At 42.8% G+C, this 25,877-nt stretch overlaps 1 protein-coding gene across 1 annotated transcript in view; it reads right to left on the bottom strand.

The window, feature by feature from the left end:
- The window catches only part of mrps5 (mitochondrial ribosomal protein S5), a 139,734-nt gene extending 120,074 nt beyond the window's left edge, over nucleotides 1-19,660 (bottom strand). The window contains exon 1 of the mRNA XM_080192928.1: nucleotides 19,542-19,660. Coding sequence (XP_080049054.1) covers nucleotides 19,542-19,584 — 43 coding nt within the window. The 5' untranslated portion in view covers nucleotides 19,585-19,660. The remainder of the gene's footprint in view (nucleotides 1-19,541) is intronic.
- Nucleotides 19,661-25,877: the final 6,217 nt, after the last annotated feature.

Here is a 25,877-nt window from a genome sequence, read left to right as displayed (position 1 = left end):
GCACTCAATACAGACAAAATATACCATTCATAGAGTAAATAGGGGAGAAAGAAAGGAGAGGGTGCAGAATATAGTGGGAGAGTTTAAAAGAGTTAGAGAAGAATTTTAAAAGCATAAAACAAGAGTAAGAGTTTGCAAGAAGTTGCCTTGCTCCAATGCCATCTTAGTTTCTTCTTCAGCATCTTCAGGGGAGTTTCACAGTAACTTCATTGCAGTGTTAATGTAAGCCGACTGTGACATGAATAAATAAACTTAAAGTATCCTCAAAAAAATGAGTAGAAAGCAACGTGCATTTTAAGTTCAATGTTGTTCACTGGGATTTATGGTGATTAGTAGATGCTATGCTCTACTATATTCTGGGCAAATTTGATTTAAATGATACTAAAATCTTAAAATAATTTCTACACAGCTACCTTAGACATGATAGATGTTGTATATTAGAAACAGGTGTTCAGGAAACAGATAGATCAATACAGATAATGACTGTCTACTCCAGTCAACAAAAAAAAAACAAAATCACATTTAATACATCATAGGCCACACTGTTATCATCCACTTATCATGGGAAGCAGGAACTTGAAGCTAGAGGGCCAGAATGTAATTTGAATCATGGTTAGGTTAAAGTGCCTACACAGCAGTATGCAGAGAATAATTGTATTATTCCTTTTTATAGAGCCACGTATTCATTACGTTTATTTTTCAGATAAAAATAGGTCACACAGTGACAATGCCAAAAGATAACAAGGTTTGTTTTTTTCCCAGGAATATAGACAGTTAAGGAGTCTTATCTGTAAACATAGGCAACTCTGCCTCAACAAGATGCAGTACCTATCATTCTGACGGCCATTTTATCTCTTATGGCATGGACATGCCTGAAAAATAATTAATGCTCTTTAAGTCAATGTCAGTCTTCTACAAAGATATATAATAATAAATTCAAAAAGATATACAGAGAACTTTTCCCTTTCTGCCCTTGGCTTCTATTTACTAGGTAAGATGGCATGGTCCTTTGATATAATAGAAGTGAAAGAGGGCTTTGCTTCATTCACTCATGGAGGTGTGGGTGTCGCTGGCTGGGCCAGCATTTGTTGCCCATCCCTAATTGCCCTTCAACTTTCAGAGAGCTTTTAAGAATGGCTGTGGCTCTGGAGTCAGATGTAGGCTAGGCTAAGTAAGGACAACAGATTTCCTTCCTAAAGGGCATCAGTGAATCAAGGCCTCCTTCTGCACTGTGGGGAGTCTATGATTTGATGGAATGGGTTTTTACAACAATCAATGATGAATTCATGGTCATCATTAGATTTTAAATCCCAGATTAACTGAATTCAAATTCCACCATCTGTCCTGGCGGGATTTGAACCCAGGTCTCCAGAACATTACCCTCAATCTCTGGATTACTAGTCCAGTGACAATACTGCTATGGCATCACCTCTCCCAGCACACCAGCAAAGAAAGTATGTGTTTCACTGCTGCGAAGGTTTCTTGCAACATGTTCACCTGGCCTAGTCTTACTTATTGTGTCGCCACCAGCATCATCAAATAGAAATTCACAAAAAAACATCGTCACTATAACAAAAATAGAGTTGTCATTTGAAAATCAGCTGGCCATCTTAGTGGGAGACATCCCTATACAGAATAAATCTTCACACTGAAATAAGATTTATCTAGGTCACAATGCCTGTAAAAAGAATAGCTATGTGACATTAGTGACAGGGTGTTTATTAATTTAAGGAAAATTAGATATAGTATATTGTCCCACAGAGGTACTTAAGATTTTTTCTGAAAAGGAACGCAAATCAATCCAATCAATTGTATTCTCTGAAATCATGATTTTCTTTTCCCCCAAGGCCTGCTTTGGCTTTTTAAAAATTTTCTGCTCAGGTCAAAGCTCCTGGTGAGCCCAGCAGGATAAAGGCTTCACCTTGAATTCACATTTAAGGATGCTTTCAGTTTTTGTTCACCAACAACAATGACAGAGGTGGCATGCGAGGCAAGAGATAAACCCAATCCACACTTTAAGCTACAGCTTCCATCCAAAAAGGAAGAGTGCTGTTGATTATTAAAGCAAGCCAACTGAGCTTTTGGAGGAAAATAAGCAGATTTTTGCTAAGGTTACTTTGAACCAGGCAGATAGGAATTATTTCATTTTCTCAACAGGAATGAGAAGTGAAGTGGTGCTGCTGAGCTCCAGCAGATTATCCACTCAAAGTGGATTTTCTACCACTTTTTGGACTGGAACACAAATATCATTCTTTACCGCTTACCTGACAAGCTCAGTTGGGCCATAGCCGAGAAGTAAGATTCTCATCTGAGGCAGCAAGTTGTGGATTCGAGCCTCACTACAGAGCCTTGAGCACATAATGCAGGCTATAAACACTCCACACACAGCTGGAGGTAGCACATGTCAGAGGACTTGTCACACAGTGGGTTGCACCCCTGCCTCTGAGCTAGGAGCTTTGAATTTGAGTCCCACCCTAGGGCTTGATGGCTAAGGAGGACATGTTAATAATGTGGCCAAACCAGCTGTCGGATGAGACACTAAAGCAAATCTCTGTCCTCCTGAGTGAACGTAGCAGTAGCCATAGAACCATTCGAAGAGGAGATGGGATGTTCCAGACAATATTTATCACTCAACCAACATCACCGAAACAGATTAGCTAGTTACCTCATAGCTGTCTACAATCATTACATGCACAAAATGACTATGTTTCGTTACACTAGAGGAGGACGCAAAGAGATCTTATTGAGAGATCTTTAAGACGTCAATAAGTTGAACGGTGAGATATTGTTTAGTACGGCTACGTGAACAAGGGCCACTGGATGAAGCTTGAGAGGGATAATGAATGAGTGGCTCACATGTATATCACATCAATCAGAGTCATAGAGGTTTACAGCATGGAAACAGGCCCTTTAACACAACTTGTCCATACCACCCTTGTTTTTATAAATGACCAAGCTAGTCCCAATTGCCCATGTTTGGCCCATATTCCTCTGTACCCGTCTTACCTATGTAACTGTTTAAACACTTTTTAAAAGACAAAATTGTACCCGCCTCTACTATTACCTCTGGCAGTTTGTTTCAGACACTTTCCACCCTCTGTGTGAAAAAATTGCCCTCTGGATACTTGTATCTCTCCCTTCTCACCTTAAACCTTTGCCCTCTAGGTTTCAGACTTCCCTACCTTTGGGAAAAGCTGTTGACTAACTAGCTAATCTATGCTCCTCATTATTTTATAGACCTCTATAAGATCACTCCTCAGCCTCCTACATGCCAGAGAAAAAAGTTCCAGCCTATCTAGCCTCTCCTTATAACTCAAACCATCACGTCCTGGTAGCGTACTAGTAAATCTTTTCTGCACTTCAGCTACAGTGCTGAAGACTTATTTTCACTGAATGGGCAGCACCTTTGGCTAAACTTGGCATCTACCTGACAAAATGGAAAATTCCCCACATGTCCTGTCTACAAAAAGCAGGGCAAATCTAATTGGGCCAATTTCCAACCCATCAGTCTCCTCCCAGTCAAGTGCAAAGTGACAGAATACATCATTGACAGTATTATTAAGCAATACTTATTCACCAAGTTTGGATTCCACCAGTACAACTCAGCTCCAGACCCCACTGCAGTCTTCATCCAAACATGTACCCTATGAACACCATGTTTTGTCTGTATAGTTCACAAGAAACAATACTTTTTACTGTACCCCAATACACATGACAATAATAAATCAATTCAATCTAAATTTCATAGGTGAGATAAAAATAACTGTCCTTGACAAGCGTGAATCATAAAATTTAAGTCAACAAGAATTGTAATAAAATTGGAGTTATATCCAAAAGGAAGATGATTGTGGTTGTTGGAGGCCAATCATGTCAGCCCCAAGACATCTTGGTTGACTCTAAAATGCCTGAAATGGCCTTGCAAGTTACTCAGTTCATGGACAGTTAAGGATAGGCAATGTTGTCCCAGCCAGCAGCACCCATAGAATCACTGAAACTGTACAGTGCAGAAAGAGGCCATTTGGCCCATCAAGTCTGCACCAACAATAATCCCATCTAGGCCCTACCTCCATAACCCCACATATTTACCCACTAATCCCTTTATCCTATGCATCTTGGGACACTAATGATCCCACCCAGGTCCTATTCCCGTAATCCAACATATTTACCTGATAGTCCCAAGATTAGGATCAATTTAGCATGGCCATGTTCCATGAAAGAATGAAAAAATATCTGTTTAAATGATCTTGGTCTGAGAGATAGATATTGACCAGGATAAGTTCAAAATAGTAGCTATAGGATTTTTAAACATCCATCTGAGGGGTTCATTGTTGCACACCTCCATTCTAAACTGCCCCCCACAAAATAAGGGGGGGGGGGTGCAGTTTAGAACGGAGTTGAGGAGGAACTTCTTCACTCAAAGGGTGGTGAATCTCTGGAATTCTCTGCCCGTTGAAGTGGTGGAGGCTTCCTCGCTAATATATTTAAGACGCGGGTAGATAGATTTTTGGTAGGCAAGGGGATTAAGGGTTATGGGGAGAAAGCGGGAAAGTGGAACTGAGCCACTTCCAATCAGCCATGATCATATTGAATGGCGGGGCAGGCTCGAAGGGCTAGATGGCCTACTCCTGCTCCTATTTCTTATGTTCACCTCCAACAATGCAGTGCTCCCCTCAGTACTGCACTACCATATCAGCCTAGGTTTTTGTGCTGACCTCTCCTGAATGGGACTTCATGAGGTAACCTTTGGATTTAGAGGTGAGACAATTATCTGCTGAGCCACAGCTGATCCCAAGCATCATTTTGCAACTTTTCTTTGAACACTCTCCCACACACTGCATCCTGTTCCTGGCAATGTTCCAAACCTACAAACATTCCACCCGCTTGTTTTAACAAACGAGGAAACCTTGCTTTGACTTTCCATCAAATATTACCAAAATCCACTCTGGCTAATCCTGCTGAATTCGTGGAAAAGTAGATAGCCAACAGATGCAGCTTTAATCCTTTACACAAAAAAGTCCAAAGCTGCAGATACTAGAAATCAAAAACAGAAACAGAAAATGCGGCAAACACTCAGGTCAGTCAGCCTAGGTCTAAATCCGAAACGTCAACTCATCTACGCTCTCCATATATCTGGCAGAAGATCAAGGTCCCTTCGAGACCAACAAAAACCTTGATACCAAAATTAGCAGTTCCAGCAATTCATCATCAGACAGTGGCAAAAGCACGAGTACCCAAGTTGAAAATTCCCGGTGATACTAGGCTGCATAGCCAATGGAATTAAATTAAAGTCTATGGTCATTTTCAAATTTAAAACATGCCAAAAAACAAATCCCTTTTTGCGTATGCCTATAACAGTTAGATGGATGAAGAGGGAGTGAAGTTATAGATTGATAAGGTGTGGATTAGGTGTCCCAGACGCCTCATAAACAATGCAATTTATTAGTGCAAAACTAATCAGATCAAGAGGTATTTGCAAAGAAACATCATTTATACCAGGAGTCTACCATCAGTAAATCAACCTTTGGAAGTTTGTCGCAACAAGGCATTCAAGAATCTTCTTCCTGCTGAATGGAATATATGGATGGTTGACAGAGAAAGAGCCTTCACAAAAAGTGGAAATAGGTGCAATGAAACACGATGTTTTATGCGGCTTCATCATCCAAATCTGAGATGCTATTAGTACACAAGCTTCCATCAAATTGTTCATGATGCAAGCTTCAAATGGATGGAGAGGAAGACGATTTGTTGTAGAGGAAATGATTCCGTAAGCAGAGGTGTCTCACTTGATTCCAGGAGGGGGTCTTGCTAAATTCCACGAGGGTGTCAGAAGATTGAAAAGCAGCCATTGTGAATCCCTTATTCAAAAAGGGAAAAAAGCAGAAGGCAGGGAACCATAGGCCAATAAATCAAACTTAGTCAACATGGTTTTATGAGGGGAAAAATTGTGTTTGACAAACTTGCTCAAATTCTTTGTGGGAAAGCAGATAGAGGGGAACCTGTAGATGTAGTATATTTAGATTTCCAAAAGGCGTTTGACAAAGTGCCACAGAAGAGGCTGGTGCATAAAGTTAAAAACCCATGGAAGTAGAGAAAGCGTGTTAGCATGGATTGAAAACTGGAAAACAGAGGTGGGATAAATGGGTCCTTTTCAGAGTGGAAATATGTAACTAGTAGAATATTGCAGGGATCAGTTCTTAACCTGCAATTTTCACTAATGACCAGGAGGAAGGAACAGAATTTAAGGTGTCCAAATTTGCCAATGATACGAAGATAGGTGGAAGGGCAAGTTGCGATTAATATATTGTGGTTCTGCAAAGGATAGTTTGGGTGACTGGGCGAAAATCTGGCAAATGGAGTCTAATGTGTGAGGTGAGGGGTCATAAACTTTGGTAAGAGGAATCAAAAGGCAGATTATCTAAATGGAGAGAGACTGCAGGTGAGTGAAGAGGGATGTAGGTGTTCTAGTGCATGAATCACAAAAATCTAGCAAGCAGGTCCAACAAGTATTTAAGAACATAAAGGGCATTTTGGCCTTTATTGCAAAGTGATTGGAGTTTAAAAATAGGGAGGTTTTATTGCAGGGTGTTGGTGAAGCCTCACCTAGAATACTGTACAGTTTTGTTCCCCTTACCTTGGAAAGGGTATAGTAACATCGGAGGCAATCCAAAGGAGATTTACTGGGCTAATTCCTGGAATGAGAAAGTTGTCCTATCAGGAGACTAAATAGTCTGGGTCTGTATTCTTGGAATTTAGGAGAGTGAGGGGTGAACTTATTCAAACACAAGATCCTAAGGGGGTTTGCAGGATAGATGGTGAAATGTTTTCACTAGTGGGAGAGTCTCAAACAAGGGGACATAGCTACAAGATAAAAGTCTGGTCATTTAAAACTGAGGTGCTTAGAAATTTTTTCTCACAGAGGGTGGTGAATCTCTGGAATTCTTTGCGCCAAAGTGTAGTGGAGGCTGAATCATTAAAAGTGTTCAACGTGGAGGTAGATAAATAGATCAGCCACGGTCGTTTTGAACTGTGGTGGCCTACTCCTGCTTCTATTTCTTGTGTTGTGATCCAAAGTCAGATCTATATGATGATGTTAAATCAAGGTGACTCAATGAATTAGATTAACTCTTTGCATTAGATGCTAAAGACAATAAATTTGACTGGATTAAAAACACTTTCATGCATCTATTCAGTAAACCGTATCACATTAATTTATGAATTACCAGTGGGTTTTTTTTTTAAAACTGCATTTCAAAATGGTGACCTCCTAGACCCAAACCAGCAGTTCATATTTTACTCTCAGCATACAAGTCAAACCACATTTTTGGAGTGAGGGCTATCAAGTGTTTAGGAAGGATAGGCAGGAGGAAAGAGGGGGTGGCGTAGCTCTGCTGATTAAGGATAGTATCAAGGTGGTAGCAAGGGATGATATCGGAGCCAAAGAGCAGAACGTGGAATCGTTGTGGGTGGAGATTAGGAACAGCAAAGGGAGGAAGACGCTGGTGGGTGTCGTCTATAGGCCCCCGAATAATGATCTGGAGGTGGGGCGGGCTGTTAACACGCAAATAAGTACGGCGTGCAGGAATGGGACGGCAGTAGTTATGGGAGATTTCAATCTGCATATTGATTGGTCGACCCATGTTGGACGAGGTGGGCTCGAGGAGGAGTTCTTGGAATGCTGCCGGGATAATTTCCTTGAACAGTGTGTGTTGGAGCCGACGAGGGAGCAAGCTATCTTGGATCTGGTGCTATGTAATGAGGCGGGTAGAATTAGGGACCTTGCGGTGAAGGATCCTCTTGGAGAGAGTGATCATTGTATGGTGGAGTTTCTGGTGCAGATGGAGGAGGAGAAAGTGGGTTCCCGGACGCGCGTCCTTTGTTTGAATAGAGGGGAGTATGGTAGGATGAGAGAAGAATTGGCGAATGTGGACTGGGGGAATGTGTTGGAAGGTAGGTCTGCTGAGGAGCAGTGGAGGATCTTTAAGGAGATCTTTCTTGGTGCTCAGCAGAAATTTATTCCGATGGTTAAAAAGGACAGTAGGAAGAGAGGTAATAAGCCGTGGATAACGAAGGAGGTGAAGGAAAGTGTTAAATTAAAAGCGGAGGAATTTAGAGTAGCTAAGAGCAGTGGGCGAGAAGAGGATTGGGAAAGGTTTAAATGTCAACAAAGATTGACAAAGAAGTTGATAAAGGAGGGTAGGAGAAGCTATGAGGCTGGGCTAGCACTTAATATAAAAAAGGATAGCAAGAGTTTTTATAAATATATAAAAAGGAAGAGGCTGGCTAGGGTGAACGTTGGTCCTTTAGAGGATGAGAAAGGGGAGCTAGTGGTAGGGGATGGGGATATGGCGAAGGTCTTGAATAACTTTTTTGTTTCTGTCTTCACGGAGGAGGACGTGAATAATTTGCCGGGTGTTAGCGATGGAAAGGTGGTAGGAATGGAGGGTCTTAATGACATTACTGTTACTAGAGAGGTGGTGCTCAACAGACTGGAGGGGCTGATTGTGGACAAGTCCCCAGGACCGGATGGAATGCATCCGAGGGTTCTGAAAGAAATGGCGGAGGTGATAGTGGATGCCTTGGTGGTTATTTTCCAGACGTCGCTGGATTCTGGGGAAGTGCCGGAAGATTGGAAAACGGCTAATGTTACGCCGTTGTTTAAGAAGGGTGCCAGGCAAAAGGCGGGGAATTATAGGCCGGTTAGTTTAACGTCTGTGGTAGGTAAAATGTTAGAATCCATCATTAAGCAGGAAATTGCAAGGCATCTTGAAGGGAATTGCTTGATAGGGCGGACGCAACACGGTTTCATTAAAGGGAAGTCGTGTCTGACAAATTTACTGGAGTTCTATGAGGATGTGTCTAGGGCAGTGGATAGAGGAGAGCCGGTGGATGTGGTCTTTCTGGATTTTCAGAAGGCGTTTGACAAGGTACCTCACAAGAGGTTATTGCAGAAGGTCAGGGGACATGGAGTTGGGGGTAGGGTGTTAGCGTGGATAGAGGATTGGTTGTCAAATAGGAGGCAGAGAGTGGGGGTCAATGGGTGCTATTCGGATTGGCGGATGGTGACTAGTGGGGTGCCCCAGGGGTCGGTGCTGGGGCCTCAGCTATTTACCATTTATATAGATGATCTGGAGGAGGGAACCGAGTGCAAGGTGTCGAAATTTGCTGATGACACCAAGATTGGGGGAACGGCAAATTGTGCGGAGGGTGTGGAGAGTCTGCAGAAGGATCTAGATAGGCTGGGCGAATGGGCCAGGAAATGGCAAATGGAATTTAATGTTGGCAAGTGTGAGGTGGTCCACTTGGTAGGAAGAATGGTAGGAAGGACTATTACTTACGTGGAGAAAAACTGCAGCAGGCGACGGTGCAGAGGGACCTCGGGGTCCTTGTGCATGAGTCGCAAAAACCCAGCTTGCAGGTGCAGCAGGTGGTCAGGAAGGCGAATGGGATGCTGGCCTTCATAGCGAGGGGGATTGAATATAAAAGTAAGGAGGTCTTGCTGCAGCTGTATAGGGCATTGGTGAGGCCGCAGCTGGAGTACTGTGTGCAGTTTTGGGCGCCGCACCTGCGCAAGGATATTTTGGCCCTGGAGGGAGTGCAGAGGAGGTTTACTAGGCTGATACCGGAGTTGAGGGGATTGAGCTATGAGGAGAGGCTGAATAAACTAGGCTTGTACTCGTTAGAGTTTAGAAGAATGAGGGGAGATCTCATTGAGACGTATAAGATGATGAATGGGATGGATAGGATAGAGGTGGAGAGACTCTTCCCGCTCAAAAAAGACAGTAGGACTAGGGGGCACAGCCTCAAGATAAAGGGGAGGCGGTTTAGAACGGAGTTGAGGAGGAACTTCTTCACTCAAAGGGTGGTGAATCTCTGGAATTCTCTGCCCGTTGAAGTGGTGGAGGCTGCCTCGCTAAATATTTTTAAGAAGCGAGTTGATGGGTTTTTGATAAGAGAAGGGATTAAGGGTTATGGGGAGAGGGCGGGAAAGTGGAACTGAGCCACGACAGATCAGCCATGATCTTATTGAATGGCGGGGCAGGCTCGAAGGGCTAGATGGCCTACTCCTGCTCCTATTTCTTATGTTCTTATGACATTTGGTGCTTCACATGTCGACTTATGTGCCAACATCTGCAGTATATCTCACAAAGTCATTTCCTAGTGTGAAACTGACATAATTAATAGACTACTTCAACATCACTCTCACAATAACAGATCCAATGACTAAATCACAATTTAAATTTACTCTCCACAGCGGAACCAGTAAAGAATTTCCATCAATATCCTGTGTCAATACACATTTATTTAGCAAACTCTCTGGACAAAAAAAACATGTCTTTTGCTATCAAGCTTTGAGCTGACTGGTATGTCATCCTTTCCGGATGTGTCACAACTTGGTATGGCTCCAGCTCCAATCAAGATTGCAAGAAACTACAAAGGGTTGTGAATGTAGTCCAGTCCAGCATGCAAACCTTCTGTCCGTGGACTCCATCCACACTTCCCACTGCCTCAGAAACAGGGCCTGTTTCCCGGGCTGTTTTGTTCTTTGTTCTTCAAAAGCAGCCAGCAAAATCAAGGACCCCACGCACCCCAGACATTCTCTCTTCTACTGGGAAGATGATACAAAAATGTGAGATCATGTACCAATCGACTCAAGCACAGCTTCTGCCCCGTTGCCATCAGACTTTTGAATAGACCTATTTTATTTTAAGTTGATTTTTTCTCCCCCTCACCTATGACTGTAACACTACATTCTGCACCCTCTCCTTTCCTCCTTCCCTATGTACTCTACGAACGATATGCTTCATCTGCATAGCACGCAAGAGGCAATACTTTTCACTGAATACCAATACATGTGACAATAAATCAAATCAAAAGGAAAATGATCTTTTTGGTTTCTTTATCAAACAAAACTGGAGTAAACTTCAATGTTCTAAATTACATCCACTGCAAATACAACAGATGGCATCAGTTTGTCACAAGTCTCTGTGAATGGTATAGCATTTTCTGGAGAAATACTTAACTCTCTAACAAAGCTTCTGGCTTGGCTTTCAAGTTTCAGCACTCTGCTTTTATGGCCTGTCCTATGGCAAAAATAACATCTTAGTCTCCTTGAATCACATTGAACACACTCCCCACACACACTGAGAAACATCTTTCCTTTTCTGCTATTCCCCTCATTGGCCAGTTTGCTGGATGGCCACTGTGGATCAGATTGGTATCAAAAGCATGGTGTTTGATCCCCATTCTGGCTGGGACGCTTTTGACACTTGCATCCTAGTTATGCCAATAGTGGCGTCTGACCTTTCTTCAGGCAGAGACTTCAAGGAGGAGATGATGCCCCTCCTTTGATTTGATTTATTGTCACATGTATTAACGTACAGTGAAAAGTATTGTTTCTCGCGCGCTATACAGACAAAACATACCATTCATAGAGAAGGAGAGAGTGCAGAATGTAGTATTGTAGTCATAGCTAGGGTGTAGAGAAAGATCAACTTAATGCAAGGTAAATCCATTTACAAGTTTGACAGCAGCAAGGAAGAAGCTGTTCTTGAATCGGCTGGTACGTGATCTCAGACTTCTGTATCTTTTTTCTGAAGGAAGAAGATGGAAGAGAGAATGTCCAGGGTGCATGGAGTCCTTGATTATGCTGGCAGCTTTGCCGAGGCAGTAGGAAGTGTAGACGGAGTCAATGACTGGTTTGCGTGATGGATTGGGCTACATTCACAACTTTTTAATAGTTCCTTGCTGTCTTGGGCAAAGCAGGAGCCATACCAAGCTGTGATACAACTAGAAAGAATGCTTTCTATGGTGCATCCGTAAAAGCTGGAGAGAGTCGTAGTCAACATTCCAAATTTCCTTAGTCTTCAGAGAAAGTAGAGGCGTTGGTGGGCTTTCTTAAACTATAGTGTCAGCATGAGGAAACCAGGATAGGTTGTCGATGATCTGGACACCTAAAAACTTGAAGCTCTCGACCCTTTCTACTTCAGCCCCATTGATGTAGGCAGGGGCATGTTCTCCTTTACGCTTCCTGAAGTCAATGACAATTTTCATCATTTTGTTGACATTGAGGGAGAGATTGTTGTTGCAGAGATTATTAGTGTCATGATAATTAGTATTCTGTTCATGCTCAGCAAGCAAAGCTTTGCTGCCACTGATATATTTATGGGATAATTCATAGCTTTCTACAACTACACGACTGTGGTGGTTAAGATGACAGCTCACTGACATATTCTCAAGGGCAACTAAGGATGGGCAATAAATGTTGGCCTAGCCAGTGATACCCACATCCCATAAACAAATTTTTTAAAAGGTCACAACAAAAGCCACCTCCCTTATTTTGAATTATGGATTTCTAGATGGGGACCTGATTTAAAAAAGTGTATTCTTTCCACAGCAAGTGGCACGGGTGAGGAGTAAACGCTGTCAATGGGTGGGGTGGGGTAGTGCCAAGAAAGGCAGATCAACAGTCAGTGGGGTTAGTCTAAATCAATGAACTAAAGACTGACCTTACAAAATGTGTCTTCAGTTTACGATGAGAAAAGGAGGTGCAGCTGTACTGAAATATTCTGGCAATTTACCCCCGTAACCCTGCTGGAGCTGGCAAAGGAAGCTGTGTACAATTGCATTTGCTATCAAGAGACACACTCTCTCCATCACTGACCCAAAGATTTGGGCCATTGTTTTAATCAACACCAGCCAAACTGAGCATCTTGTTACTTAATGCATGTTGTTTGCAGGGCCTTGCTTCAGAAAACGGGCTGCAACACTACCTGCATTTCAAACAAACAGTGACACTCCAAACTTATTTAAACTGGCTGTCAGGTGCTTGAAGTTGTCCTGAGGTCGGAAAAATAACTATATAAACGTGCATTTTCTTTCTTTCCTCCCATAGAGTAAATAGCAAAATTAATTCATGGTCCTGTTCAAGATCAAAATGTAGGAAATTTAAGACACAGTATGAGGAAAAAGCATCAGAGAGGGTACAGAAAAGATTTACCATGATGTTGCCTGGTATGGAGAACATTAGCTATGAGGAGAGATTGGAGAAACTTGGTTTGTTCTCACTGGAATGACAGATTTTGAGGGGTGATAATGATAGAAGTCTACAAGATTACAAGAGACATGGACAGAGTGGAAAGTCAGAAGCTTTTTCTAGGGTGGAAGAGTCAATTACGAGGGGGCATAGGTTTAAAATGCGAGGGACAAGGTTTAAAGGAGATGTACGAGACAAGTTTTTGCTTTTATACAGAAGGTGGTGGGCGCCTGGAACTCACTGCTGGGGAGGTAGCGAAAGCAGATACGATAGTAACTTTTAAGGGGAGTCTTGGCAAATACATGAATAGGATGGGAATAGAGGGATATCGTCCCCAGAAGAGTAGGGGGTTTTAATTCAGACGGGCAGGCTTGGAGGGCTGTAATTTTCTTTGTTCAATAACAATTTGTTTGACATAAAACGTAAAATGTTCATATCTACCATTCTGAAGATGAACTTCTGATTCTCACTAAAACTTGCAAAGAGATGATGATGATTAGGGCACAAAGCAGACACATTTCCATAAAAAAATTAACATTCCCATAAGTAAAAGCATGCAGTAAAATCTGAAGTTATGAGTGGAGGAATTAAAATTACTAATAATACAAAAGAAAAGTATTGGAAATAAAGGGGAAGCAAAACATTAGTAAGACAGTGGGGATATAAAAGGTGGACTGGTAATAAAAATGGGGAATAATATAGAATTTTATAGACAAGCATTAAAAGAATAATTAGAGAAAGCATAGCACAGAACTGATCAGATGACAAAAGAACAATGACAAAACTAAATGCACTCTTTTGTATGTGAATGGCATGGTAACAGTGGTTAGCACTGCTGCCTCACAGCACTAGGGACCCTGTTCAATTCTAACCTCAGGTCACTGTCTGCGTGCAGTCTGCATGGGTTTCCTCCAGGTGCTCTGGTTTCCTCCCACAGTCCAAAAGACATACTGGTTAGATGCTTTGGCCATGCTAACTTCTCCCCCTCAGGGTAGGCAGAGTGTGGCGACAAGGGGATTGTCATAGTAACTTCACTGGAATGTTAATGTAAGCCTATTTGTGATACTATCTAAATTTAGGTTAAATTTATTTATTAATGAGAATGAAAAGGTACAGAGAAGGTAGAAAATTTGCTAGTTATAGATACAGAAATCACTAAAACAAAATTGCTGGAATTCAATTTGATCTGACTGATCGAACCTCAGCTCCATTTGTCCAGATTTTCTTCATGGCCCTCAGAACGCTATCAATCATCCACCTCTATATTGCCAAGAGATTCATAGTTCACAGCATCCTACAATACAGAAGCAAGCTATTCAAAGAACAATACAGCATAGGAAACAGACTCTTCGGCCCTCCAAGCCTGTGCCGCTCATTGGTCCAACTAGACCATTCGTTTGTATCCCTCCATTCCCAGTCTGTTCGTGTGACTATCCAGATAAGTCTTAAACGATCCCAGCATGTCCACCTCCACCACCCTGCTTGGCAGTGCATTCCAAGCCCCCACCACCCTCTGTGTAAAATACGTCCCTCTGATATCGGAGTTAAACTTCGACCCCTTCACCTTGAACCTCTGACCCCTCGTGATTGTCACCTCCGACCTGGGAAAAAGCTTCCCACTATTCACCCGATCTATGCCCTTCATAATTTTATACACTTCTATTAGGTCTCCCCTCATTTTCCGTCTTTCCAGGGAGAACAACCCCAGTTTACCCAATCTGTCCTCATAGCTAAGACCCGCCATACCAGGCAACATCCTGGTAAACCTTCTTTGTACTCTCTCCAAAGCCTCCACGTCCTTCTGGTAGTGCGGCGACCAGAACTGGACACAGTACTCCAAATGTGGCCTAACTAGTGTTCTATACAGCTGTAACATTGGACGCCAATTTTTATACTCTATACTCCGTCCTACAAAGGCAAACATGCCATATGCCTTCTTCACCACCTTCTCCACCTGTGATGCCACCTTCAAGTATCTGTGGACTTGCACACCCAGGTCCCTTGATTCGGCCCATCAAGTCTGCACTGACAACAATCCCACTCAGGCCCTAACACCATAATCCGATGCATTCACCCCAGCTTGTCCCCTGACATTAAAGGGGCAATTTAGCATGACCAATTCACCTAATCCGCACATCTTAATAACATAAGAACTAGCAGCAAGAATAGGCCATCTGGCCCCTCAAGCCTGCTCTGCCATTCAATAAGATCATGGCTGATCTTTTCATAGACTCAGCTCCACTTACCTGCCTGCTCACCATAACCTTTAATTTCTTTACTGTTTAAAAATCTATCTATCCTTGCCTTAAAAACATTCAATGAGGTAGCTTCACCAGGCAGAGAATTCCATAGATTCACAACCCTTGAGGTGAAGAAATTCCTCCTCAACTCAGTCCTAAATCTGCTCCTCCTTATTTTAAGAGCATGCCCCCTAGTTCTAGTTTCACCCACCAGTGGAAACAACTTCCCTTCTTCTATCTTATCCATTCCCTTCGTAATTTTATATCTTTCTATAAGATTTGCCCTCATTCTTCTAAATTCCAATTAGTCCTAGTCTACTCAGTCTCTCCTCATAAGCCAGCCCTCTCAACTCGGGAATCAACCTACTGAATCTCCTTGTACCCCCTCCACTGCCAGTATATCCTTTCTCAAGCAAGGAGACCAAAACTGTACACAGTACTCCAGGTATGGCCTCACGAGCACCTTATACAACTTCAACATAACCTCGCTGCTTTTAAACATCCCTCTAGCAATGAAGGACAAAATTCCATTTGCCTTCTTAATTACTTGCTGCATCTTCAAACCAACTCCTTGTGATTCATGCACAAGGACACCCAGGTCCCTCTGCACAGCAGCGTGCTGCAATTTTTTACCATTTAAATAATAGTCCAGTTTGCTGTTATTCCTACCAAAATAGATAACCTCGCATTTACCAATATTGTACTCCATCTGCCAGACCCTTGCCCACTCACTTAGATTTGCAGATTTTCAACGTCCTCTGCCACTCATCTTAGTGTCAGCTGTGAATTTTGATACACTACATTTGGTGCCCAACTCAAAATCATCCATGTAAACTATAAACAATTGCGGTCCCAACAATGATCCCTGAGGCACACCATTATTCACTGGTCGCCAACCAGAAAAACATCCATTTACCCCCACTCTTTGCTTTGTTAGTTAACTAATCCTCTATCCATGCTAGTATATTACACGCAGCACCGTGCACCTTTGTCTTTTGCAGCAACCTTTGATGCGACCACCTTGCCTTCTGGAAATCCAGAGACACCACATCCACAGGTTCCCCAATGTCCGCCATGCATGTAACGTTCTCAAAGAATTCTACCAAGTCAGTCAAACGTGACCAGTCCTTCATGAACCCATGCGGCATCTTCCCAATGGGACAATTTATATCCAGATGTCTCACTATTTCTTCCTTGGTGATAAATTCAAGCATTTTCCCTACTACAGAAGTTAAGCTAATTGGCCTATAGTTACCTGCCTTTTGTCTACCTCCTTTTTTAACAGTGGTGTCACATTTACTGTTTACCAATCTGTGCAGGAACCAACCCAGAGTCCAATGAATTTTGGTAAATTACCACTAATGCATTTGCTATTTCTCCGACCTCTGAGTACCCGGGGTGCATTCTATCAAGGCTAGGAGACATGTCTACCTTTAGCCTCTTTCGCTTGCCCAATACTACCTCTTTCATCATAATGATAATTTCTAGGTTGTCACCTGCCATTGCCTTTTTGTCATCAATTGTTGGCATGTTATTTGTGTTTTCCACTGTGAAGACCGACACAAAATACCCGTTCAATACCTCGGCCATTTCCTCATTTCCTGTTATTACATCCCTTTCTCATCCTCTAAAGGACCAATCTTTACTTTAGCCGCTCTTTTTCATTTTATATATCTGTAGAAACTTTTACTATCTGCTTTTATATTTTAAGCTAGTTTACTCTCAGAATCCATCTTACTTTTCTTTATAGCTTTTCTCGTGGCTTTTGACTTTTAAAAATTTCCCAATCCTCTGGTTTCCAACTAATCTTTACCACTTTGTATGCCATTTTCTTTCAATTTTATACCCTCTATTTCCTTAGCTATCCATGGTTGATTATCTCCTTCTACAGTTCTTCCTTATCACTGGTATATACTTTTGCGGAGCAATGTGAAAAATCATTTTGAAAATCCTCCACTGTTCCTCAAAATGATTTTTCACAGCACTCAGCAAAAGTATATACCAGTGATAAGGGAGAACTGTCGAAAGAGAGGCAATCTTTGGACTGCGGGGGGAAACTGAAGCACCTGGCAGAAACCCATGCAGACACGAGGAGAATGTGCAAACTCCACACAGACAGTGACCCAAGACAGGAATCGATCCGGGGACCCTGTAAGTCAGCAATGCTAACCACAGTGTCACTGCCACCCAAAAAAAAAGAACAAAGCGTTTGAATCACACTCGCTGCGAGCAGATCTCCCGACTCCCCCACTGTTGCTAAATCATATTGTATGCCCATCATCCAGTACTGGATGAACGGAAATGTCCTCCAACTAAATACTGGGCAAAAAGGCATTGTCAAACTCTGTTCCCGAGCTAACAACTCCATCCCTCTCCCTACAACTGTCTGAGGCTGAACCAGTCTGCTTGCAACATTGGTGTCACATTTGACCCAGAGTCGAGCTTCCAACTACATACACAAACTGTCGTTAAGACCACCTATTTTCACCTCCATAACATCACCTGACTCTGCCTCACTTCCCATGCTGATGAAACCCACATTCATACTCAATTACCTCTAGGATTGACTATTCCAATGTACTCTTGGCCAGCCTCCCACATTCTACCCTCCATTAGTTTTGAGGTCATCTAAAATTTACACGTCCATGCCCTTCTTCGCATCAAGTCCCATTCAGCCATCATCCCTGTGCTCATTGACCTATGTTAGCTTCATTCAAATAAAGCCTCAATTTTAAAATGGTTTTACTTTTAAATCCCTCACCGACTGTGTGATCTTCTCAGTGCTACAACCCTCAAGTAAGGCCAAAGCTGTAGAGTTCTCTTCGTACACCTTGTCACCTTTCTTCCCCCTTAAAGACTGACATCTTTGATCAAGCTTTTGATCATCATCTAACCCAATAACTTATGTGGCTCAGTGTCAAATTTTATCTTATAATGTTCCTGTGAAACACCTAGAGACATTTCATTTTGTTATATACTAGCTGTTGTTGTAGTAAAATGTGGATCAGAATTGGTAGAGTAACTAGGTGCAAAATTAAGATAGTATTTTACAAATATCATTAAGGTTTTCATAATCTGAAGGAATGACAGAACAAGAACATAATCATAGGATTCCTACAGTGCAGAAAGAGGCCATTTGGCCCATAGAGCCTGGATAGGATTGTTAGTGCAGGCTCAATCTGCATAACCCAACATATTTATCCTGTGAGCACCCCCCCCACCCCGACACAAAGGGGCAACTGAGCATGGCCAATCAACCTAAGCCACATATCTTTGGACTGCGGGATGAACTTGGAGGGCCTGGTGCAAACTCAACATAGACAGTTACTTGAAGCCAGAAGTGAAGCTGGGTCCTGGCCTGACCACTGTGCTGCCACTGATACGACTGGAACTTTCAAAAGGCAATTAGGCATGCAAGTAAAGGCTAAATTGCAGGGTTACGGAGTAGAAACCTGTGTGATGGGAGTGATTGGATAACCCTTTCAAAGAGCTAGCATAGGCATGATAGGCTAAATGGCCTGTATTCTGTAGTGTGTGTAAACATATATCAATAATGTACACTTCAAGCACTGTCAAAATTTCCAGTTACCACAGAAATACAACAGTCAGATGGACTTGAAATGTTAACTCTGTTTCTCTCCACAGATGCTGCCAGATCTGTTCAGTTTTAGACCAGTTCATCTGCAGAAAAAGGATGTCAGGTTGCCTGTCAGGAGGACCAGCAGGGACAGATAAAACTTAAAAAATAGAGCAGTACATTCTCAGAGGAGGTGAGATGCTAAAACTATATTTTTTTTAAATAAAACCTGGAGACTTAGAAATTCAGATAGAAAACTTCTCAAGAAGCAGTTAGAACTAAAAGGAGAACAAGAATGTCACTATGACAGTCAGGCTCAGAGCTGCACACAGGGGGACACTGACAGCTACTGCTCCATGAGGCAGATTCACTCACAAGATGCTGCAAATGAAAGGCTTTGAGTGTGAGAGAAATCTAACCCTAAACTATCCCTGAGAAACTGCTCTCTCTAGGCCTCAAAATCCCCGGGCTCGGTTACCGACCTCCCCCCAGCTCCGGGCCTCCATCCCCGGGCTCGGTTACCGACCTCCCCCCAGCTCCGGGCCTCCATCCCCGGGCTCGGTTACCCACCTCCCCCCAGCTCCGGGCCTCCATCCCCGGGCTCGGTTACCCACCTCTTTCCCCAGCCCCGGGCCTCAATCCCCGGGCTCGGTTACCGACCTCCCCCGGGCCTCAGTCCCCGGTTACTGACCTTTCCTCAGCCCCAGGCTGAAGCTCCTGACCGCCGCTGCCATCTCCCTGTCTCTCTCCCTCTCTCCGCTGCCGGGTTGGAGCCGCCTCCCAGCCGCTTTCCGGGGCTGTGTGTGTGTGTGTGTGTGTGTGTGTCTATGGAGACCTTAAAGGCTTCCTGTCAATGAATAAATGTCTGGCAGCTTTTTATTGACCGGAGACCTCTCTTATTTCCTGGAATTATTTATTTTTATTTCACTCTAGGAAACAGACCAGCTCCTGTCAGTAAAGGCAAATTGCTGCGAATGGCTGGAATCTGAAGACAGATATTACCGGAGGAACTCAGCGGGCGGGATTTTACGGCCTCGCTCGGGCAGGACTGGAAAATCCCGCCCGAGGTCAACAGAGATTGCCGTTGTCAGACCTCCGCCTGCGCCGATTTTGTGACGGGCGAGGTGGTAAGAGTCCTGGCCAGCGGGTCCAGCAACATCTGTGGAGAGAGAATAGAGTTAATGGGTGGGATTTTACAGCCGCGTTCGCCCACATGCCGGAAGATCCTGCCAGAATCAATGGAGGTTTCCAAACTCTCGACCACGCCACGATGGACGAGGTCATAGAGTACCAGCCAGCAGGTCTGACAGCATCTATGGAGAGAGAATTGAGGAAGGATTTTCCGGTCATGCCTGCCCATCTATCGGAAAATACCGCCCAAGGTCAACGATCATTTGCATAGTTTGCTCCCCACTCACTACAATTCCCATGGCGCTCAGAATGATAAAATTCCGCTCAGTGTTTCGAGTCGGGATGCCCCTTCCTATTCTCTCTGCAAATGCTGTCAGATCTGCTGTTGTTTTCATTTCAGTTCCTGTTGGTGTTTATTCCACCCTACATCTGTATTTATAGAATCATAAACTATTTTCGATAACACGCTATTAAATGTTTGATATGTATTAAATGTTTTCAATTTATTCACGGGGTCATGATTAGTGGATAAGCCCGAGTTCAATCTTGCAGCCCACTGTGACGAAGGTGGGCCAGTCACACAGCCCGTTCACTAGACTAAGCTGCCCATCGCTGCCCGACAGCATTGGTAGCACACCTGTCATCTGGGGATGGACTCTCGGCCTATCTGGTCACTGCTAGTGCTGAAAGCTGCCTTGCAGATCACAGAATCTTTGCAGTGCAGAAGGAGGCCAATCGAGTCCCACCCAGGCCCAACCCTGTAGCGTATTTACCCAGTCTGAAGCTTGGTTGGGGACACTGCTTTGCACTAGAAGATCAACAAGCCTAAGTGGTCCACGATTTAAACGTAACCACATGTTAAGTTGTAACCATCTTAACAGAGTTTGTGACTACTTTCACCAACTACCTTATTAAGCTGATCTTTCTCTAGATCCTATCTGTAACTGCAACATTATATTCTGAACCCTCTCCTTTTCTTCTCCCTTATGTTCTCTGTGAATGGTATGCATTGTCTGTTTAGAGCGCAAGAAACAATACTTTTTACTGTACACTAATACATGTGACAATAAATCAAATCAAATCAATAAAGTATGATCTAATGTTCTCATAATATTCACTAACCTCATGCTTGTACTGAGCGTGACACTCAGTTCAAATCTTTTAAAGGTTCTGAGAGGGTGCCTCCAGATGGAAGTGCCTCCATAGTCTTTATCTGCAATGGCAAGCAGAACGCCTCCTGTGCTAGAAGGCCACCATTGGCTCTCCAGCTTCAAGAACTTCCTGATGTCCTTGGTAAATGTGCCTCCTGGCCATTAATTGGCCGATCACTATCAATGTTGCTGATCAATATCAGTTGCTTCCAACACAAGGTGCGATTGGGACCCGCATGTGACCCAAAATCAGGGTCTCCACCCAAAACACAAAATATTGCCATAGTCTTTCTGCAGCCTCGACCTTCTGCCCTAATTCTCCTATATATGACTTGACCACTCATTCCCGATTGTTGTGAACCCACTGCTTAACAAATGACAAAGGTTAACCCAACTCAATCCAACACCAACATCTCCACATCATGACTATTTTAATGAACATGCATAAAATTACATTATTAAATACAAACATATGAAATTGGAACAGAAATAGACCATTCAAGCCTCTCCATCCTGCTCTACCATTCAATCATATCATGGTTTATCTGATTGTGTTCTGAATTCCACATTTCCATCTACTATCTTTGACACCTTTACCTAATATGAATCTACCTACTTCTACCTTAAAAATATTCAATGACCCTACTGATACCAAATTCTAAGGCAGAGATTTCCAGAATCCCATAACCCTCTGAAAGAAAAAATCCTCCTCATCTCTGCCCTAAAAGGGCGGCGCCTAATTTTAAAGCAGTGCCCCCTAGTTCTGGAGTCACCCACAGCAGGAAACATCCCTTCTGCAGCCACCTTGTCAAGGTAGCTCAGGATTCTATATACTTCAATAAGTCACCCTCACTCTTCTAAGCTCCAGCGGAAATAAGTCCAGTCCTTTCCTCATAAGATAACCCGCTCATTCCAGTATCAATCTAGTAAACCTTCTCTGACCCACTACCCATGCATTTACATCACTCCTTAATTAAGGAGACAAAAACTACATAGTATACTGGATGTGCTGTCATCAATACGCTGTATAACTGCAGCATAACATCCTTACTCGTGTATTCAATTCTTCTTGTGATAAGCATTGCATTCCATTGGCCTTCTTACTTATTTGCTATACCCGCATTCTAACTTTTTGTGACTCGTGCATGAGGACACTAGATCCCTCTGCACTACGGTGGCACAGTGGTTAACACTGCTGCCTCACATCACCAGGGACCCAGGTTTGGTTCCCAGCTTGGGTGTCTGTGCGGGGTATGCATGTTCCCCCAGTGTCTGCGTGGGTTTCCTCCACGTGCTCCAGTTTTCTCCCACAGTCCAAGAGACTTGCTGGTTAAGATGTTAAATTCTCCCTCAGCATACCCAAACAGAAGGCAGAGTGTGGCGACTAGGGAATTTTCACAGTAACCTCATTGCAATATTAATGTAAGACTACTTGTGACACTAATAAATAAATTTTAATTCAACCAGTTACCAGGAGGAAGCTGGAATCAATGGCAATTGCATGGAATTTGTGGTGTGGGTTGAAGCAGGTTTGTTCTTTGTAATGTTACAGTGGCATAATGGTTAGCACTGCAGGCTTATAGCACCAGGGACCTGGGTTCAATTCCAGCTTGATTGTCTGTGTGGGGTTTGCATGTCCCCACCCCACCGTGTCTGTGTGAGTTTCCTCCGGGTACTTTGGTTTCCTCCCACACTCCAAAGATGTGGGTTCGGTTGCTTGGCCATGCTAAATTGCCCCTTAGTGTCCCAGGATGTGTAGGTTAGAGGGATTTGTGGGATAGATATGTGGGGTTGTGGGATAGGGCTTGGATGGGATTGTTAGTGCAGACTCGATGGGCTGAATGGCCTCCTGCTGAACTGTAAGGATTCTATGGATTCTTTTAACAAGGAAATGGAAGCTCATCAAAAACTGGATGAAGCAGAGCTGATCCTCTTTTAACATGCACCTTAAAAAACAACATTTCTGACCAAGTATTGTGTCATCGTTCCTAATCCTCTTTGCCTTGGTATCCATTAGCTTTTTACCAATTTGTGGTGAAATGCCTTTGGATATTTCTGTTTGTTTAAGGCCTGATATCAGTATGAATTTCTTTGTCATTTTATTCTTCATTCGTTCATTACACAATGAAGAAGAATAATATTTACACTCTAAAAAAATACATAATTCAGAAAATAACTTCACCTGTCTCAGCAAAAATACCTCCCATGTCAGCTTTAAATGGTATAAACAAATCTAACATAAATAATATATAACATAAGTAGCTAATGGCAAAGGGTCTGGGAGGAAGAATAAAGTGACTTGCATCTTAAGCAAGTTTAAAAAGTGGAAGCAAAATAGTATTTTCAGTGCCAATAAAGAGTGCAATATTTTGGTCTCGTGCTAGTTATGTAGCAGTCCAACTTTTCAAGGAAACTAGCTTTGGGCAATAGATGAAGATCTTGCCAGTGATTTTTCACTTCCTAAAAATCAGTTTTTAAACATATGATTGTTTCAATAAGTTCAATAAGATCATGTTTAAGTTGCGGTGGGCCTTTTTATAGACATGAAAAATCAGACAACAGTTAATATTCCTCACGTCAGTAATTGACACAGAACCTCCATTAGCAGTTTGGAGCCATTGAATACAAAAGTAAAATACGGGCGGCATGGTTGCACAGTGCCTCACAGTGCCAGGGACCTGGGTTCGATTCCCAGCATGGGTCACTGTCTGTGTGGAGTTTGTACATTCTCCCCATGTCTGCGTCTGTTTTTTCTGCGTGTTCCAGTTTCCTCCCACAGCCCAAAGATATGTGAGTTAGATTGATTGGCCATGCCAAATTGATGCTTAGGGAATTAGTAGGATAAATATGTGGGGTTATGGAAATAGGGTCTGGATGGGATTGTGGTTAATGCAGACTTGATGGGCTGAATGGCCTCCTTCTGCACTGTAAGGATTCTATGATTAAAGTGAGGAGAGACTGCAGAATATTGCGGTATAGAGGGATCTCGTACATGAATCACAACATTTTAGTCTGCAGGTATAGCAAGTGTTATAATCCCGGCCAGAAACTCCAAAGTGTTTTATTAGGATAGTCTAGACCCAGTGTTTTACATTTGATTTTGGCATTGGTAAGCATAAGATGTTTCACTCCAGGTATAATTCAAGTGACCCATAAGGGAGATTTTATCAAGCAAAGTTTATTTAAGAACACAGTTAAATATAACAAAAATATTTAGCATAACTTTTACCATTTGCAAGAATCAAGGATGATACAGTATAAAACTTAACAGCTAGCTATCTATGATGTTCCAAGTCAAACAAAACCCAACAACATACACCTTCTTCTAGACTTGGCACAAAAAGCAAATATGTTCACCTGATGCTAATTTTGCAGCTTTTTAACACCTGCTGTGAATTGGTCTTTTGAATATTGGATTAAAACCCTGAGACTTCCCAGTCCTGGAACTTTCAGCATGGTGACTTAATGACTCTATGGGCTCCGGAGAGAGAGAGAGAGAGAGGGAAACACACTGCTTCTTCCAGTAGCTTCCAACAGCAACTAAACCAAAATTAAAACCTTAGACTTTTTTGTGGAATAAAAACTGTCCCCAGGCAGCATCTAATCTGAATAAACTAGGCTTGTACTCGTTAGAGTTTAGAAGAATGAGGGGAGATCTCATTGAGACGTATAAGATGATGAATGGGATGGATAGGATAGAGGTGGAGAGACTCTTCCCGCTCAGAAAGGACAGTAGGACTAGGGGGCACAGCCTCAAGATAAAGGGGGAGCGGTTTAGAACGGAGTTGAGGAGGAACTTCTTCACTCAAAGGGTGGTGAATCTCTGGAATTCTCTGCCCGTTGAAGTGGTGGAGGCTGCCTCGCTAAATATTTTTAAGACGCGGGTTGATGGGTTTTTGATAAGCGAGGGGATTAAGGGTTATGGGGAGAGGGCAAGAAAGTGGAACTGAGCCACGACAGATCAGCCATGATCTTATTGAATGGCGGGGCAGGCTCGAAGGGCTAGATGGCCTACTCCTGCTCCTATTTCTTATGTTCTTACAATCTGTCAATCACTCAGCAATTCCAAAAGGATCATAAAACCCCAGGACACTGCATTAGGCCGGATTAAAAATAAACATGATGTCCAATATATTGCTTCAGTAACAATTAGCGGACTCCAGTTGTAGACAAAGCAGTGCCAATATAAAAAGCTAGGAGGTGCTTGAAAAACCTGCAAAGAAACATGATTAAAGTACACTTCTTAAAGGCATTGTATTGTCACACAAGGAAGGTAAATGGAATGTTGACCTTTATTGCCAAGAGTCCAGAGCTTAAAAGTTTTGCTTCAACTGTACAGGGAGGGCACCTGAAGACTATGGTTTCCTGACTTAAGGACAATATATTTGCATTGGAAGCAGTTCAGAGAAGGTTTGCTAAACTGCTTCTTGGGATGAAAGGACTATTTTAAAAGGAAATATTGAGCAGGATGGGCCTATACTCAGTAGAGTTTAGAAAAACTGACCTGAGGGGTGTTTGACATGTTGAGAGCATGATTCCCCTCATTGGGGAATCTAGAACTAGGGGAGACACCTTAAAGATAAGTGATCTACCATTTAAAACAGAAATGACGGACGTTGTTAGTCTTTGGTATGCAGAGCAATGGAGGCTGGGTCAGCGAGTGTATTCAAGGCTGAGTTAGATAGATTTTTACTTGACAAGGAAGTCAAGGGTTCTGAGGAACAGGCAAGAAAGTGTTGAGTGGT

The sequence above is a fragment of the Carcharhinus amblyrhynchos genome, chromosome 7 (assembly GCF_965287045.1).
Source record: "Carcharhinus amblyrhynchos chromosome 7, sCarAmb.v2.hapA, whole genome shotgun sequence".
In the NCBI taxonomy this organism is placed as follows: Eukaryota; Metazoa; Chordata; class Chondrichthyes; order Carcharhiniformes; family Carcharhinidae; genus Carcharhinus; species Carcharhinus amblyrhynchos.
Note: the sequence above shows the minus strand (reverse complement) of the source record. Positions and strands in the feature narration are given on the sequence as shown.